Below are 18,178 nucleotides of genomic sequence, written 5' to 3' on the forward strand. Positions count from 1 at the left end.
AAAAGATAAGTTAGGAATAAGAAATATGTACAAAGGGATAATTGTCATTAATGATAGTTATAGATAAAGAAAAAATTAAGTAGTATATTTTTACAATCTTAAATTATTCATTTTTTACTTAATTAGTTAGTAAGTTTAATATTAAATTAAATTTTATACTAAATGACACTTAAATATTTCTACTTTATAGGTTACAATATCAATAATGAAAAGGTATATTAAATTACATATACATAGAAATAATTTTAAAAGGATTAAAATTAAAAAAATACATTACAAGAACAAAAGTAAATGGGAGAAAAAATAATTAAATAAAGTATTACACGGTATAATCAATCAATTATACTTTTTAAAAAACTTTTACTTAACGTGATACTTACTTTGAGTTTTCTATTTTGATTTTCAAAGAAAATAAGAGTAAAAACAAGTTCGACAAAACAACATATCAACCTTCTCTAAAAAAATGAAAAGGCAATATTACTTTAGAGTATTTTTCTTCTTGATAAATATTTTCTAAATTTTAAAAATTTAAAAATGAAAATTATTTTCAAAAAATAAAAAATAAACACTTAAATCAAACGTAACTTTAGTATAAATTGAGTTAAGTTAAAATCCATAAATAAATTTGACACATAATAACTCAACATAAAAAATACCTTAATAAACATTTGAATAAATAAGTACTACTAGTTGCTCCCTCTGGTATAATTATAAGAAAAACTTTCATTAAAACTTCATATTAAGAATAAAAAAGAATTATTTAAAAATATAATCTCAGTTAAATAAAAAATATTTTAAAAATAATTTTATTAAATATAATAAAGATAATTAAGATTTATTTATATAAAATTTTACATTGTGAATTATTATATTCAAAATCGAAAACCACTAGGGTCAACCAAGTAATATTAGGTTGGGGTAATACACATTGGATCTCAAATTCAAATCTTAGTGTCATTATTAAACAAAAAAAACTTATATTCAAAACTAAGAGAGTAACTTTTTTTAATTTTCCATGCAAAACAGAATCTGAAATAATAAATAATACTCCATTTGTCCCTAGCTGTAAGGGTATGCAGAAAAAATAATTAATATAGGAAGAAATTAAAAAAAATGATCATATAAAAATTTTAAAAATAATTAGGTATGATGAAATAAAATAGTAAGCCGGTTTTATGAGGCGTAGGGTCCGGTGAAAACAAAAAGAAAGGCAGAAAAAGCAAAGCAGACATGAAAAGCATGTGACCGTGAAGTGCGTGTGCGAAGCTAGGGTAGGCCCCACCACCTAAGAAGACATACTCAACAACGGTCAACGCTTCCCACTTATCACGGAATCCCCGCCACCCACCACGTGTCATCTTCTCATTGGACCTCCTCTCCTATATCTACTACACTTACACTTGAATTCATTTTCTCTCTCTCCGTCAGGTTCATCGTCCCACTTTCTTCTCCTTTTAGGGTTTCCTTTTTGTTTCTCCTTTCCAGATCTGCATCTTCCATTTTTTAGGTTTTCATTTTCACCTGTCACTGCTTGCTACTGCTTATTTTTATTTCCGATTCCGATTTCACCTGCTAGATTTATCCCTTCTTTCTTCTCGGTTTCGTTTATTTGAATTTTGTTCTCTTTTTTCTTCCCGCGAAGAATAAAATATTGGAGATAAAATTGTTTTTGAAGTGTTGGAATCTATATTTGGGTTTTTTCATTCTAAAATCAAATTAATGATAAAATTGAGTATAGTTTTGTTTATTTAGAGCAACAACTAGTCGAAATTGCTCAAACTCAAATCAATTTGGATCTAGAATCAATTCTGCGGTATTATGAATATTTACCTATGATCACTTAATTCTGAATCGCGTGATGTTGTGAAATTTATCTTGCAGGATTAAGCGGTGAGATTCGTGAATCTGAGAAATGTCGGATTCTTCTCGGGAGGAGAATGTTTACATGGCGAAATTGGCGGAGCAGGCCGAGCGTTACGAGGAGATGGTTGAGTTCATGGAGAAGGTAGCAAAGACTGTGGAGGTTGAGGAGTTGACGGTGGAGGAGAGAAATCTTCTCTCTGTGGCTTACAAGAACGTGATTGGTGCGAGGAGGGCTTCGTGGAGGATCATATCCTCCATTGAGCAGAAGGAGGAGAGCAGGGGCAATGAGGACCATGTGGCCATTATAAAGGAGTACAGGGGCAAAATTGAGGCTGAACTCAGCAAGATCTGTGACGGGATTTTGAACCTCCTTGAGTCCAACCTCATCCCATCCGCCGCATCTCCCGAGAGTAAAGTGTTTTACCTTAAAATGAAGGGTGATTACCACAGGTACCTTGCCGAGTTCAAGACTGGGGCAGAGAGGAAAGAGGCAGCAGAGAGTACTTTGCTTGCTTACAAATCTGCTCAGGTATATATAATTATATATTGCTGTTTATCATGCATTCTAGTTGTTACTAGAACTTACTTGTTACTGATTTGCTGAACTTAAAATTTGTGTTTACTTGATGCAGGATATTGCTCTTGCTGACTTGGCCCCCACTCACCCCATTAGGCTGGGACTTGCTCTCAACTTTTCTGTCTTCTATTATGAAATCCTTAACTCGCCAGATCGGGCTTGTAATCTTGCCAAACAGGTATATCTAAAGGCTTTTTTGTGTTTTCAATTCCTTGCTTTTGGTGGTATGTCTCAGTTGTTCATTGACGAATAAATTGTGTTTAAGTTTGACTTACTCATTTGTTCCCTGAACTTGCACCATCTTTATGTTTTAGTCCCTACACATACATGCACTTTTTAATTCGTTTTAGTTCCTACATATACAGTTTTCATCCATTTTGGTCCTTGCAATTTTGGATGTCAAAGGCTAAAACGGATTAAAAAGTGTATGTGTAGGACTAAAATGAGTATCTTTTAGATGAAGGGACTAAAATGTAAAGATTATGCATGACTAAGAAATATTGATGGACTAAAATGTAAAGATTTATGCACTTGAAATCTTGTAGTTAAGTGTTATAGGGTGGACCTCAGTCTTTGGTGATATTTTTGTTGGTAAACTGATTTCAATACTGTTCATTCCTTAGTCAATTTACGGTTTTCTCGTTTGACAATATTGATGGATTATGTAGTTTGGTGCTTCCCATTTCGTATTATGATGGATATCAACAGCATATGATGTATTTTTTTTCCTTTTGCATTCCCCTATTCTGCTTTACTCTTCTCTTTGGTGATTTGTGAAAAATGCTTAACTATGCCAGGCATTTGATGAGGCAATTTCCGAGCTTGACACATTGGGTGAAGAGTCATACAAGGATAGTACGTTGATCATGCAACTTCTCCGTGACAATCTGACTTTGTGGACATCAGACATCACGGTCTCTTTCTCTCTCTCTCATTGCATAGTATATAGTAAATATAATTTCTTTATTTGTGTTTAATTGTTGTCTTTGAAGTTGTTTTTTTTTTAAAAAAAAATGTATGGTAATCCGTTAATTTTGTTGTCTAATCATCGATGGCTGGACAAAATTAAATTTTAAAGGAACAAGCCACTGTTAATAGTTCTTTAATAAGCTGAACACCAACAACAAAAACCTTTCATTTGCAAGTGGCAAGCTTACTAAAGTTAGACACAAATTTAAACTTGTTTGGTTGTACATTCCAAATCCAAGCTTTACTAATTAGCATCTTTCTTGTGTTTGTTGGTGCCCTGTAGTAGTGTACGAGCTAGGCTTTGATCTTTGAGCTTTTCTTAATTTGATAGTTTATTTTTATCATCATACTTGCTGAAACAATGAAAATTGTTTAGCAGATATTCTTGCCAAAGGTCTAATGCATTACGCTGCCTATGCTTTATGTTGCTGTTGACAGCTTTTAGACATTAAGAGTATTTTGGAGTCGACTGTTTTCCATACTTTTGTCTCAGCTTCAGATTGATTTGAGATTATATTAGTTATTTATTTTTTACTTGAATCGCCTTTAATATTCAGGACGATGCTGGAGATGAGATCAAGGAAACATCTAAGCAACAACCAGGTGAATAGGCGATGGCAGTAGTTGATGGGATATGTATTACCGATAATATACATCCAATGTGGCTTGCCATAGTGGAACTGTGTATTAATGAGTTTCGTGATTTCAATTGCGGGTTGCGCTTGAGATTTACAATGTTTCAGTCGTGTATGTGTTTTATTGACGAGAACAATGTGGCTTGGTGGTTTAGTGATTTATAAATTTTTTATTGTTGCTATGTAGTTGCCTCTTTTTTATTGACGAGAACAACGTTGGATTTTTTTTTTTTTTAAGTCAATGACTCGAGTTTTTTCTTTTCTTTTTCCTTTTTCTTTTTCTTGATTTAACTACCCTCTTGTTTTTCTGTGGTTACCTCTTTGTAGTTTAAGCTCCACTCACAATCACCATCTCCGTTTCATTTGTTTTTTAATCAAACGGAAGCCATAAGCTGTGTTCAAACGAAATCTAGACTAACAACTCCATTGTTTCACTTGCCTGGGATGCATCAATCAGTACCATTAGTTTGCGTTTGGTTGCGAACAAAATGTTGCTGCCGGCTCGCAGGTGGTCTGCTACAATGGATAAAAGGAGAAAGATGAGTTTGAGGGTACATAGGAAAAGAAAAAAAAAACATGAAATGAATCTTTAACCATCAATTTAAAATGACAGATCCAACGGTGCTGAAAAACTTGTGCACGGTGGGAGACCTATGCTACTTTCCCAGCGTAGCCAACGTCTTATAACATATTCAATTACCTTGCTGTATATTCAAATGAATCTTAGTACGTTATTGACATCTGAAAAGTAGAATAAACTAGAATTGATTAGTACAGTATTTAACAATTTTATTTCATACTATTTATTACGCACAGACTTTGAAAAGGACGTCATATCCAACTTGAACCCAAAATAAACGTTGCTGCGATAGTCTTCGGCTTCCAAATTACGTGCAGAGAAAGAAAGGCTAAGCATTTATCTTCATCTTCACTTGTCTTTCAATTCCACTCTCCCTGTCTTCTTCTACGATGGTCTCTTTCCGGCGCCACGTTGGATGATTTCTCTGCTGAAGAGCTTGGTGCCAGGATTAAGGAGTATGGGATTGTTTCTCCTGAGACTAAAAATGAGCTTTCTGATCCCTACCCTTTTAATTTGGTGTTTCAGACCTCCATCGGTCCCTGGCTTCATGAAGCCTCAGACTGCGCAGGGCATTTTAGTCAATTTCAAGGATTTGTATTATTACAATGCTAACAAGCTTCCTTTTGCTGCTGCACAGATTGGACAGGCGTTTAGGAATGAGATCAGTTGTTCATACATTCTATATTAAGCTATCCATCAATCGGAAATAGCTAAGTGTAGTGTTTAATTAATCTGTATGCATTGTGAGTGTAAAACTACAAGTTAACCAATCAAAAATCTGCATGACTTCTAGAATGTGTTTTGATAAAGAATTTTAACTGAGGAAAGTAATTTATTAGAAAATTTAAATTTCTTTAATCTAAGATTCATTGTTTAGATGTTTTTTATGAAGAATTTAAATTTTTGTAATTTTAAAACAGAATCTTAAACAATTAAAAATATAGATTTTTAATTTCCTTAGGTAAAAAATTAAAATTCTTGATAGAAGAACTTTCACGTTTATGTATTTCTTTTATAACTTTTATTCTCTCTTCCACCTAAAAGTTTTCAAAATCTCATTCTCGAATTCGCGACTCTTCCCTCATGCTGATGATCCTCTTCTTCAAGAAACATCGTCTGAGCTTGTGGAACGTTGATCTGTGCGAGCGTAGGGGGACACGTAGAACTGCACCCGTCAGGGGAGCAGCTGTCACTACGGTGGAGGTGCTCGCCGACACGGAGGACCTAGGTCATGCCTTGTGTCGTTAACTGAATGTTGTTGTTGGGTATGGTTGGTGTACGCTATCGTTTGAAAGCATACCAACCATATCTTCTCTTCTCTTTGCATTCATTTTCTTTCACCCTCACAATTTTAATTTTTTTTATCCAAATACAAAATTTTGAAAATAAAAGAATTTCAATTAAAGTATTTGAAATTCTTAGAATTTTAAATTTCTCAGAATTTTAAATTTTGTCATCCAGACACACTCTTAAGATAATTATTGTTGTAGTCTTTGTGATTGCATTATCTTCATCTATATCATTGCATAATCTTTAAAGTAATTATTACAAAAGTCAAACATTTTTAATCATATGATAATTTTTAGAAAAAAATACATAAACACCCCTTGAGATTTTTTTTTTAATTTACATATAGTCCTCCTTGTTTAATGTTTACAACAACCCTTCAAAGGGATCTTGATGTTTTTTCTCTGCGAATACTAATTGTTAGATTGTTAATTTTTGTTAGTGGGAGGAATTCAAGCCCACGATCTCTCTCTCTTCTTCTCCCTTCAACTATCAAGGTAATCTTATAAGGAATGTTAATGTAATGTTTTCAAACATCAAGGGGTTAGTTAATGTAATATACATGAGGTTTCATGTTCTCAAACATTAAGGGGCTAGTGTAGGAATAAAAAAAGAGTGATATTGTATGTAAATCGAAAAAACCTTAAGGTTGTGAGTGTAATTTGCTTTTATTTGAGAAATGAATTGGGTTTGATTTGGTTATGTTTGTCTGTTTAGATATCTCCACGGCAAGGTCTTCTTGAGAGTGTGAGAGTTCACATTGGCGGAGAGTGAGCACTTTGTTGACCCTCAAGATAAGTCTCATCCCAAGTACCATCAAGTTGCTGACTTGAAGTTCTTAATGTTCCCGAGGGTTGATGTTCCGGAGGGAGGAGCAAATGTCGGGTCAGTCTGCCAAGAGGATTCCTCTTCGTGATGCTGTTTCCAAGGTTGGTTTGGATTCAAGTTTGAGATTTTGTTTTCTTATTCTTTGTGCTTTCATGGCATGTTTTGATCGGGGAATTGTGAATAATGAGACTCTTGGTTATTTCATTGGGAGAATGTATCATGTCTTTGTATAGACAAGTACCGACTGAGGTTTAGGCAACATCTTGCTAATGAGATGGTCACTATGCTGCTGACTGTTGGGATGCAGAGATTGAGTGCTCCTTTGGTTGGATTGAGTGTGTTGGCATTGCTGACAGATCTGCATACGATTTGCGTGCTCACTCGGTAACCACTCTGTTTAACTCTAAATAATGACTTCTTTGATGAATTGTTGGGGTGGTTAGTGTAATTCTCAATGCTTTCCTTACATCAGGAATAAGTAGACTTGGTCTGAATACTTTCTGTTGCTATAATTCAGTTGGCTTTTGTTTAGTAGCCTAAAATACATTTACCTCTTTGATGATAGTCTTTTCTCAACCTACCATCCTCCTTGACATCTTGGCATGTGCACAAGCACAAATATTGGCCTTAGCATTACAAAAATGAAGTTTTTCTTTATAATTAACCTCCCATGGAACTTGTTTCATTTTCACTTAAACCATTTCTAAGTTTGGTTTAAGTGTGTGGAGTTTAACTGGCATTTGGTTTGACTAAAAGTAATACTTTCACTTAATATATTGAAGTTTAGTAATCACTATACTTTGATGGGGTAAAATGTATTATGTAGTATTAAAACAAGTAAGGAAATTCTAATCTTATAATGTGAGAATTTCAGCGTTCCCATAATGCCTTATCTGATATCGCAGGATAAAAGTGGTGTTCTACAAGTGGCTCGTGAAAAATTTTCAGAACCTAAGGAAGTGGAGGTACTGTGTAGTGTATAATGTTAAAGGAGTTGATTTATTTATGGATGTACATGACTGGTCCCTTCAACTTCCTACACAACCCTAAAAAATCTTTGGACATCATTGATTGATTTGGTTATAACTCCTGTAAAGAAAGAGCTGGGTCTGGCATTCAAGGGGAATCCGAGGATGGTGGTTGAAGCACATGAGGTAACTCTTCTCATGGTGTTATCTTCTCTGGCGGGAAATGCCTGAGAAAGAAGCTTTGGAAATGAAGGGGAGGTGGAGTTTCAAGTGTGTACACTTGGGAAAGTTGTGACTATTAAGAAGAATATGGTGACCATTCAAAAGAAGAAAAATATAGAGCACGAGCGAGTTTTTACACGGTCTGTGATTGAATCATCATTTGGAATTGGAAGGATAATTTATTGCCTCTTTGAGCACACATTCTACACGAGGCAAAGTAAAGCTGGGGATCAACAGTTAAATGTATTTCGCTTCTCTTCACTTGTAGCTCCTATCAAATGTACAGTTTTCCCGCTGGTTCAGAATCAGAAGTATGAAGAGGTTGCGAAACTCACTTCCAAGTCATTGACTGCTGCTGGAATTTCGCACAAGATTGACACTTCAACTATGTGGATAAAATATAAGTTCTCTTTAATATGTAAAATATACCTACAGATAATGTTAATTAAAATTTATTGGATTACAGTTTACACTTAATGATAGCATAAATACCTGTAAAAAAATTGTTTAAGGAGAAGTGAAAAATTTTGTGGAATTTGGAACCTAGGAAAATTAGAGATCCTTCATGCAAATGAAAGGAATAACAAAACTGAGAGAGAGAACACTATTTAGTGGATTAAATCTGCTGAATTTCTCTTCATGGTCTGTTAAGGTAACAACCTACTCGACAAATATTGATCAATGACCAAGGACACACCCAAAATTACATAAAAAAGCTGGCAAATTATGTGTTGTTCAACAATTTCTTTTCCCAAATTAGAAATATACATACCTTTGGGGTTGAGGAACTGAGGTTCTTCTTCTTGAAGACTGTACTGTATGTGTTATTCAATAATCTTTTGGTTTTTAAAACTGTTTATTAGTTATGCTTCTCCTCAAAAGTAAATAATTTGAAAACTGAAGAGACCTCCTCGTTCATGGGATAATGTCAACGCTACTATTGATAGTATGCCTATGGTTGGTTCAAGCTCACACTTTGTACTCCTTGAGCATTGATCTCTATCGGATAATTGTCAAGGGCTGTGGTGTGTGGGAATACTCACCATATAAATCGTTGAAACTAAATGCCTTGGCAAGAACAATATTCTTTTAAAATTACATCTTGGGTTGATCTGGTTCTGGTCTAGGGGCACCTTTTTTTTCTTCTACGAAGTAGGCTTTGTTTTAGGCTAGGTGCAAGTTTGGTCTTTTGGCTCTTGTGTGTTCAAGTGTTTTTTTCTTGATAAAACTAACTAAAGCGATTGAACTCAAACGATTTTTGTTGTGATAATACCCAAATACTTATGGTGTATATATTTCTTGTTTTTATTAACTTTTGTTAATATCTTTTGAAAATGTTAAATAGGTACATCAATAGGAAAACGGTATGCAAGAACAGATGAACTTGACGTGCCCTTTGCTATCACTGTAGATTCAACATCATCAGTGACTATTCGGGAGAGGGACAGCAAGGGTCAAGTGCGTGTTGATGTGGATAAAGCTGCCTCTGTTGTTAGGGAGGTGACTGAAGGCCAGAGGACATGGGAAGATGTGTGGTCAACTTCTCCTCATCATTCCTCTACATCTGCATCTGCAGATGATTGAGTTTTAATAGTCACCATCTAGGTTGATCCATCATAGTTTTCTGTTGCAAAATTTTGTGTTGTTTTTTTAGCAGTGAATCAAACTACATGGATATTACTAATTGTCAACTAGTAGATACCAATTTCTTATGTGCAACATATGCTGCTGTTTGTAGTCATAGATATGTTACTTTGAGAAATTTCTGGTTTGGCAATTGCTTCTCCAGGTTTTCTCATGGGGTTGGGTCTTACTGCCTATCCCAGCTGATATCAGGGGGAATCCGAAGATTACTTAGAAATGTTGTCTTTTATGCTGTGGATTTTAGGCTAACGTGGCTTAACCTAGAAAAGATGTTTAGTTTGGGTTACTGAAATTGCTCTATTAGGTTGGGCACAAGCAAGTGATTTCATCTCAACATTAATAGAACTCCAAGGTTAGTAGTGATTTCATATCTTGCCACTTCAAAACCTCCAACTCTCACTATACTTACGTTATTTGTCCAGGTTTTATAAGGGCCTTAGCATGTCAATAAATAAATTTTGTGGAATACTTGCCTCTAGGGGTAAGCAAAATGAACTTGAGTGAATTGAATTGCTACTGAATTGACTCATAAGTGGCTCCACAAAGTTTCTTTCCGATGATGTGCAGTGCATTATGTTGTTATTTATGGTTAATATTCGAAGAGAAAATTCCAAAGATGCTCTTAATTTTCATTTGTCAATACATAGATTTAGTATCAATCAATTAAAAATTTAATTTTTCAAAGTAATTATTATAAAATTTAACAATACTGATTTAATTAATTTTTTTCTTAAAAAATTCTTTTAAATGGCGGTGGTAATGTGGTATTGACATCCTTGTGTTCTTTCGTTTGAAATGGAATTAGAGTCATATTGGCCAACCACTTAAAACACTTTTCAACCACAAGAAAGCCCAAAGCATTTATCGCGAACTTAAATTTTTGCATCCAGATAGTGGTAGCCCAAAATGATTGGCTTCTCACTTCAAGGGTGGCAAAAAGATAAGACCCAATACCGTTTTGCTTTATGACACTTTATCTTTAGCATTTTTTTGGTCGATATCTTTCGCATTTTCATATTTGCTTTATTTTTTGGAGTGGAATGGGTCCCACGAAATCTTTTGTGTATAAAGGACCTTGTCACTATCTGAAATGAGTATTTAGTGGGGTATTATGTTAGTGAAAAATAAAATAGAAGAGCACAAGTGTAACAATTCAAAATTATGTCAGAGGGGTATTCGATTATAACTTTTAAGTTGTCCCGGTTACACATAGAGGGACGCAAGCATTGGCATGATTAAACAAAGTTTTACTAGATCCAATAATAGAGAACCAGCTCATGCAGAAGAAATTGACATTTCTAGGCTAATAGTAACAATAAATAAAATATAAAACTAAATTTTACATTAATATCGTATCGTGTCCAATGATGCTTACTCTCTTGAAATCTATCATTTCAAGGATATAAAGTAAAAGTACAAATTATATCGCAGTGGTGCTATTATAAACAAACGCTGCTCCATATATAGAAAAGGTAATGCCATCAAGAGATGTAGTGAACTCTAAACTATATCCATCATCCATGCAGGTGACGTCATCAAGAGATTAGAAGAATATGCTACACCCGTTCTTGTTCTTGATCAAAAGATTAGCTCCAAAAACTCGGGTAGCCATTTCTTTTACAGTAAAACATGTTCACAGTCTTACTGCATATAATCTTTTATCCAATAGCATGTTTATGTGCCTTTCTTCAAGTGCCAACTCCAATTAACTTGAGCTGTGATAGGAAATTGCAATCAGATTACATTATCAGCATGTGGAGAATATAATCTTTCAAAGTCATAATAGAAAATTATGATATCAAAGTAGGAGAGGGACAAAGAAATTACAATGTTATTGTGAGGACTTCCCCAATAAAATCCTTGAAGGAAAATTGGGAAAACATTGCAAGCAGCAAGGATATAAATCATTAATGCATGCATGCCCATCCATTCCATAACCAAAGTCATGCGACGACATCCACAGACATCAACCTGCAAAGAGGGGAAAAAACACTTAAGAATGTATCAAGAAGATGATTAAAGAATGATGCTATGCTGAAGTAAATTTCATGAGAACTAAAAATTGTATAATTATCAAAAGAAGGAAATCATGTAACATTTAAGTCGATACCAGTACATAGAGCAATAACTTTTTGTCTATATAGTTAGAAAGCTCTTCTAAAAGGGAGAAATTAAAATCTAACCATCAAGTATATTCCGACAAAGAGGACGCCTGCAGCACCAGCAGTGACACATGTGTAACTGAGCGAGTAGAGAACCTTATTTATATGCATTCCTACAAGAAGAACCATGTCAATATCTACAAACAATATAAATGCCAGTGGAACAATGGTCCTGTGCAAGAAACAGTTAAAAAGAATGCATACCAAATAAGTCCAACGCAAGGCCAAAAACTAAAAGACAAGAGGTTGGGATCATCCAGTATATGATTCTCACTCTGTGGTCCTGCATGCAGCAACAAGGAAATAAGTGAGTAACTTACAAGCAAAACAGGAAAAAAAAAAAAAAAAAAGAGTGACAAAGTATTACCTTAAAATGGACAATAATATGTCCATAGTGCAACCCAATCAAGCAGGTGACAATAGCCATCACTGAACTATAAATCCACAATGCAACACAAAATTAGGGACAAGGAAAAGCACTCGTTTTTGCGAAATAAATTTCATATTCAAGTATTGGTCATTGTTTTTCCTCTTTACCCTCTCATTGAGATTTGAGAGTGACAAAGTGAGCTCACCTTAGGAGTCCTTCAGGATCAAAAGGGGCCTGACACCAAGCAGGAGCATCAGGAGGTAATGGTCCATAGTTGGGAGAATTAATACTGCATTCCTATTGATGATGATAAAAGGAAAAGAAAAAAGCTAACGTATTTGTAAAAAAATGAAAAGCAACAAGAACTATCTATCATATTGGATAAGCAAATCTTAAGAGAGGATCATACAGGCATCCGCGCATATATTGGTCTCTTGTACAGGTGTTGTATACCCAATATCATTCGATCAATCATTCCAACCACATTGCAGGCTGGACCAGTGTTACCCCTTACTCCACATTTAACCTAGCAATTATATAAATATAAACATAAATCCCGTTCTAAACCAATACCAGAAGTTATATATTCCAATGTAACCTCAAACCAACAAACAATGAGGAAAAAACAGAAGATATCAACACTCACTGAAAATGTCTTTGGCTCTGCAGAAGGTTCTGTTTGAATTTGATACACCCAATCTGGAACGTACAATCCATATAGCAAGCAAAGATAAAGGAAAGAAAGAATCAAAGCCACAGCCCTGTTACAGTCAAACAGATGAACAAGGCATCGTCATGGTGGGGTATAAACAAAGAAAAATCCCACTAAAAAAACCATGATTTGAGATACACATTCAATTGAAAAGCAGCATTATTAGGACTAATCATGAACACTAGAATTGCATTACCAACAGAATATTCTTAATTAAAAGAGATATGGACATTGCAAATAAACTGTCATGCCATGCACAAAAATAAATAAAATTAAAAAGAATTGAGATACATGCTAGTGTATGCTTCCAGGTTAAAAAAAAGTTGTACTGTTGTAGCTTTATCAAATGTTAAGTAAGAAAGTAAAAGAGGAAAATTAAGCTTACCACTGGTATCGATACTTCCTTAATAGGGATGGTCCTGAATTAACAGTATCATCACTCTTGAGCCAAATTTCACACAGTGCGACAACCAAATATGCTACTGCAATTCTCTGCCATTCAATGAAGAAAATAGGGAACAATAATTAATATACAGGAAAGAATATAGACAAACAGAGAATTTTATGATTATATTCAACTAATTGGTCAGTTGGACAAATGTAAAAATTACCATAGCCTAAAAAGAAAAACTTAATTGGGCAAGGAATTAGATGGTTAAACTTGTGTTCAGAAAAATTCTTGTGAAGGCACAAAAGTTGATGCTTCTCCTTTACAACTAGTCACAAGGAGAGGCAAAGAAAACCCTGCCGAAGAAAGCATACCTGTAGTATTCCCATCCATCTTATCTGTTTTATATCCACTCCAAATGTCAGATCATTCACGCGATGGAAATAACCTCCTGTAGAAGGAAAATTTTAGACATTTGCCAGAGAAATGTATAACAAAATGCAAGTTCTCAGCATCTAACATACACATTGTTATAAATTATAAACACTATACTGTTTTAAACATTTAATACTTTCGGCTCAACATTCATTAAAAGGAACAGATGCTAACAAAGTTTAAAATTTAGCCAAGAACTTGCCACAAGCAAAGCCAAAGGTTCAGTTGACCACCTTGAAGGAAAAGGCCTAACGCAAGAAGTTTTAGAGCCCGTAAACTTGCTTTTCTAGATGCATCAACTCCACAAGACAGTTTCTGTCGAAGAAAAGGAGTACTTAGGTTAAATGGACCATTTATCATGAAAGTTCCACAACAAATTCTGGTTCTACTTAAAAATAATATAAAACAATCTAGATTGCAAGAAATTGCATTACTAAGCAACATTATCACACTTGGTTTTGGCTATACTTTGTTAATTTATACAACAGATTCAATTGAAAATACCTTGTATGAGAGTGCAAGCGAAACACCAACAATAAATAGGAAAAATGGCATGACATAATCAGCTAGTGTTAAACCATTCCATGGGGAATGGTTGAGCGCAGGAATGAGTCCGCCAGCATCATCAACAAGTATCATCAGCTACACCAACATTGACAAATTCAGTAAGAAAATGCAATAAAATGAAAAGGAAATCAAAGATCCTGGGTTTGTGATACACACATTCCATTTTGCCTAAAAATGAAATATCAAAGGTTTAGCGGGAGTCCCATTTGTTTAATAAGGAGAGATTATTGAATCCTTAGATTAATCTTATTATCCTTTTAGGTCATTGCAATTTTACCTTCATCTTCATCAAAGATCCAGTGCTTTGGTCATGCATACCAGCAAATAGCATAACTTACACAACATGGCTAAATAAGACAGCTTATCCTACTCAGTCCAATTTTGTTAGGTGCACCAAACAAGGTCTGAAGTCTAAAAGAATTCCATATAGGAAATAATGACTTTACAAATGTCATAAGTTGCATAAAATTCATTCATTTAATAATCATAATAGACTTGTTATTGAATGATGCATATTTGGCAACAACATAGGATATGCATGTTACTTCTAACGTGTTAAAATGATCGAGTGTGCATGATGCCGTTTTCTAAAGCGAATGGCAAGCATTGCGTTTCTTTGTCATCTCCAATTCATAAAGTAATACAAAAGTAAAGACAAAGTGGTGACCAGTCGGCATTACATCCAACCGACTGCACGTTATGCCACCAACACCACTCTTTTACGATGCGATGCATTAGTAACCTTGTATTAATTAATAAATTAATAAACTTCAACATTAGGCAATTTCTTATTAACCTAATCCATATAGAATACTTATTTCTGTGGCCTTGTTGCTGAATGAAAGATAACTAACAAATCATGTCATGCGTGAAAAGAGGTGAAACAGAGATCGAATCAGAAACTTATATTTGCAAAAACTGACGTTTACTGTCAAACGGTTTTAAGATTGGCCAAAAAACTCAACAACTATTATCATCATATGAGTGATAATATATTTTATCCCATTGTGATTTTAGTCAATTCTTATTAACTAAAAGAAAAGAAGCGCAAGTGTGCCCTTTTTTAGTAATATTTTTATTTTCATTTGGTAATCAATTAAGATTGGCCTAATAATAAGAGGCCACTACAAGACACCAAAGTACTTCATCGCTTGGGAGCTGGGGTATACAATTTATTTCTCAAATCAATAATTGCAAAAACTACTATGAAAGCACTTCGCGGGGGAAAACAGATGAAACTAAAAACATACTGTATTATTCATTAAAAACTTAATTAAAAAATTAATTAATACACGATAATAAGTACAAGAATAATGATGAAAGTGAATAGACAGGTGAAGTAAAGAACAAATAGGCATGTCATGATTTAAAAAAAGAGAAAAAGAAGTATGGCTGACAGTTTAACAAGTTTTAACACAATTATTCCATCATAACACATTATTATAATATATTTGTATATGATAAATTTGTTGACTTAATTTGTGACTGCCAAAGTAAAACTGCTTAACACATTATATATCACATTATTTTGTTAGATAAATTTATCGAAAAGGTAAGTAGCCGTAATGCTGTTTAAATGGACGGCTCTCCAGAAGAATAAAGAGAAGAGATATCACCCAAAGTCTCTTAAAACGGTGAGTGATTAAAAAACAATTTTATAATTACAAATGCAACAAAAATATGTGAGAATAACTACATAAAAAAGGATAAATATATTTATTTAAAATAAGTTTTGTGGTAGATTTTTTTTGTTAAATGAGAATAAAAAGTAGTGGAAGATAATAATAGTTTGTGTTAAAAGTAAAAAAGGGAGAATATTGAGGAATATGATCAGAACAGGCAAGTAGGCGCAGTGCTATTTATATTGAATGACAAGAGAAGGGAAACAACAACGGACGGTAAAAAAGCAAACAACCAACACCAAACGCTATTATTTCCTTCAAAGTAAAGCAACATTACTTTAACACGTGCACACTCTTTGCATTTCGTATTCTCTCAGGAGTCAAATTGAATTTGGGATCACAAATGAAAGCCATAGAAATCTCCAGGAATCTCTCTCCCTTTACCTCCCACACCCTAATCAATCAATCTCCAACAAGTAATAACCATTAAACACTTAAAAACAAGCACCACCGTTGAGTCACAACTCATTAGAGAGAGGTGCGCAATTGCGGTGCCTAACCTCGCTCGTTACTTCAATTATTTTTTTGGACTACCCACCAAGTCCAAATCCAAGTAAGGAATGAGGAAAAGACTCAAACGACGTCGTTTGGCTCTTCCCAAAGTTGTAAGGAAGGAAGCATCTTAGCATTTGACACTATTATCCAACAAGGTGTAACGCATGCTAAACTTGTTAGGAAAAACCTGGGTTCGTTACTTGTTTTTCACACAATATATTCCTAAAACTTGAAACTAAGTTCTTGCTAAATATTAATCTAAAAAAAATACCGAAATAACTCAAGGTCCCACGGAAAAAACAAAAAGGCATAACCAAAAAAATCTTACTAAACATAACAGCTAAAAAAAATACGCTTCCCCTTTATTAGATAGGAAAATGATTCGATATATAAGTTATGCGGATTGTTATAAGGAAAAAGATAAGAGGAAAAAGGTCCCATGTTAGATCTCTTATATATGTTAAAAAAAAAAAAACTAACATTTGGTGATAAAAAAAATAATAAAATGATTTATTTTCCTATTTAAAAAAAGGAATAAAAACACCGAAGGGAAAGAGGAGGAGAGAGATTACCGCGACGGTGAGACCACGAAAAACATCAAGAGAAACCAGACGCGGAGATTTGGGTTGAGGTTGGTGCCTGGAGATAATGCGTTGTTCCTCAATAATGTTGTGAATGTGAAGCGGGGTAGTTTGGCCAATGGGGGAAGAAACAGTGGCAGATCTTGATTCAGAGATCTGGCTATGGGGGAGTGCCATCTCCACATCATCATCATCATCATCATCATCATCAAAGTTCTTAATAGCCTCGTAACTCGCCATCTCTCAAATTAACAATGTCTTCTTGCTACCATCTATTTATACATAGATAATATTCTCATAACATGAAACAAATAATAATAATAATGATCAGGTGAATCCTTCTTTCTGAGTAAGGAGGAAAGAAAGAAAGAAAGAAGGAGAGAAGGAAGGAGTCTTCTTACTTGAAGAAAAGAAACAATGCACTAATTGAAGGAGTCCAGTTCTTTTTTTTTTTCTTTTCTCCTTGGCTCTTACTGTTTCTTGAACTTGTTCTTTGCCTTGTTTCCCCTTCTTCCCCGCTTTTATAGGCCATTTGGAGAAGGAGCTGCCACACACAACACAAGCGTTTCTGATATTTTCCTACATTTATTATTTATTTTATATTTATATATGCCCCTAAAAAAAAGCTTACTCGATTAAGATTTGTAACTCCTTTTTAAAAAATATCTATATAAATGAAAAGATTTTTATTTTTTATAACTAAAAATTTAGGTGAGTTAGGTTAGTGAAATTCACCAAAGACCTTCGAGACTCAATCAACAATAAATACTTACAAAATAGATATTTACTAATAAAAAGATTATTGAGAATCTTCTATTGCTCTTAATCTGATTATATTTTTATTTTCAAATAGATATTTATTGAGGATCGCCCCCCCATACGTTACCACGCTCTTGTTAACTCCTCATCAACACCAAGGTCATTCGTTATCCCAAAAAATATATACTACTGTGTACTATTACTGTACCACTAATAATTACTCACTAATAACAATTTTAAAATTATATTAAAAAATGAAATAATTTTCAGCATTCTTTTTTTTGGGATACAATTATCAGTAATTAGTCTACTAACGATTATGTTTTCACTTATAAAAAAATTTATTCACATTTTTTTAAAAAAAAAACTGTTAAAAGGGGTGTGACGATATATCAACAATGTTATCAACAAAATCTAAAGATAGATAAGCTAGGAACCTAAAACAAAACAATAA

General features: G+C 34.0%; 3 protein-coding genes across 4 annotated transcripts; 2 read left to right on the forward strand and 1 right to left on the reverse strand.

The window, feature by feature from the left end:
- The first annotated feature begins 1,412 nt into the window (after positions 1–1,412).
- Positions 1,413–4,308, forward strand: GF14A (14-3-3 protein SGF14a). Its single transcript, NM_001248724.2, has 5 exons — positions 1,413–1,507; positions 1,882–2,392; positions 2,496–2,618; positions 3,238–3,354; positions 3,967–4,308. The coding sequence occupies exons 2-5, from the start codon at positions 1,913–1,915 to the stop codon at positions 4,018–4,020; spliced, it is 774 nt and encodes a 257-aa protein (NP_001235653.1). The 5' UTR covers positions 1,413–1,507; positions 1,882–1,912; the 3' UTR covers positions 4,021–4,308.
- Positions 4,309–5,713: 1,405 nt separating this feature from the next.
- On the forward strand, positions 5,714–10,117 carry LOC102666884 (glycine--tRNA ligase, mitochondrial 1). Its single transcript, XM_026126914.2, is given in 6 exon segments — positions 5,714–5,852; positions 6,664–6,761; positions 6,763–6,955; positions 6,958–7,014; positions 7,017–7,123; positions 7,645–10,117. Coding segments are annotated over 6 exon segments (672 nt in total). The 3' UTR covers positions 7,723–10,117.
- Positions 10,118–10,893: 776 nt separating this feature from the next.
- On the reverse strand, positions 10,894–17,782 carry LOC100812497 (heparan-alpha-glucosaminide N-acetyltransferase). Of its 2 annotated transcripts, none has more exons than XM_003552689.4 (14): positions 17,367–17,782; positions 16,957–17,237; positions 14,145–14,282; positions 13,874–13,955; positions 13,580–13,656; positions 13,203–13,309; positions 12,752–12,866; positions 12,515–12,631; positions 12,311–12,402; positions 12,103–12,169; positions 11,940–12,018; positions 11,757–11,848; positions 11,401–11,544; positions 10,894–11,288 (listed from the first exon to the last, which is right to left on the reverse strand). In XM_003552689.4, the coding sequence occupies exons 2-14, from the start codon at positions 17,203–17,205 to the stop codon at positions 11,262–11,264; spliced, it is 1,386 nt and encodes a 461-aa protein (XP_003552737.1). In that variant the 5' UTR covers positions 17,206–17,237; positions 17,367–17,782; the 3' UTR covers positions 10,894–11,261. The 2 variants fall into 2 exon arrangements, with proteins under 2 accessions (XP_003552737.1, XP_040868172.1); XM_041012238.1 differs by having other exon boundaries at positions 16,957–17,259; positions 17,367–17,480.
- Between the last annotated feature and the right edge of the window lie 396 nt (positions 17,783–18,178).

Source organism: Glycine max, chromosome 18, assembly GCF_000004515.6.
Source record: "Glycine max cultivar Williams 82 chromosome 18, Glycine_max_v4.0, whole genome shotgun sequence".
In the NCBI taxonomy this organism is placed as follows: domain Eukaryota; kingdom Viridiplantae; phylum Streptophyta; class Magnoliopsida; order Fabales; family Fabaceae; genus Glycine; species Glycine max.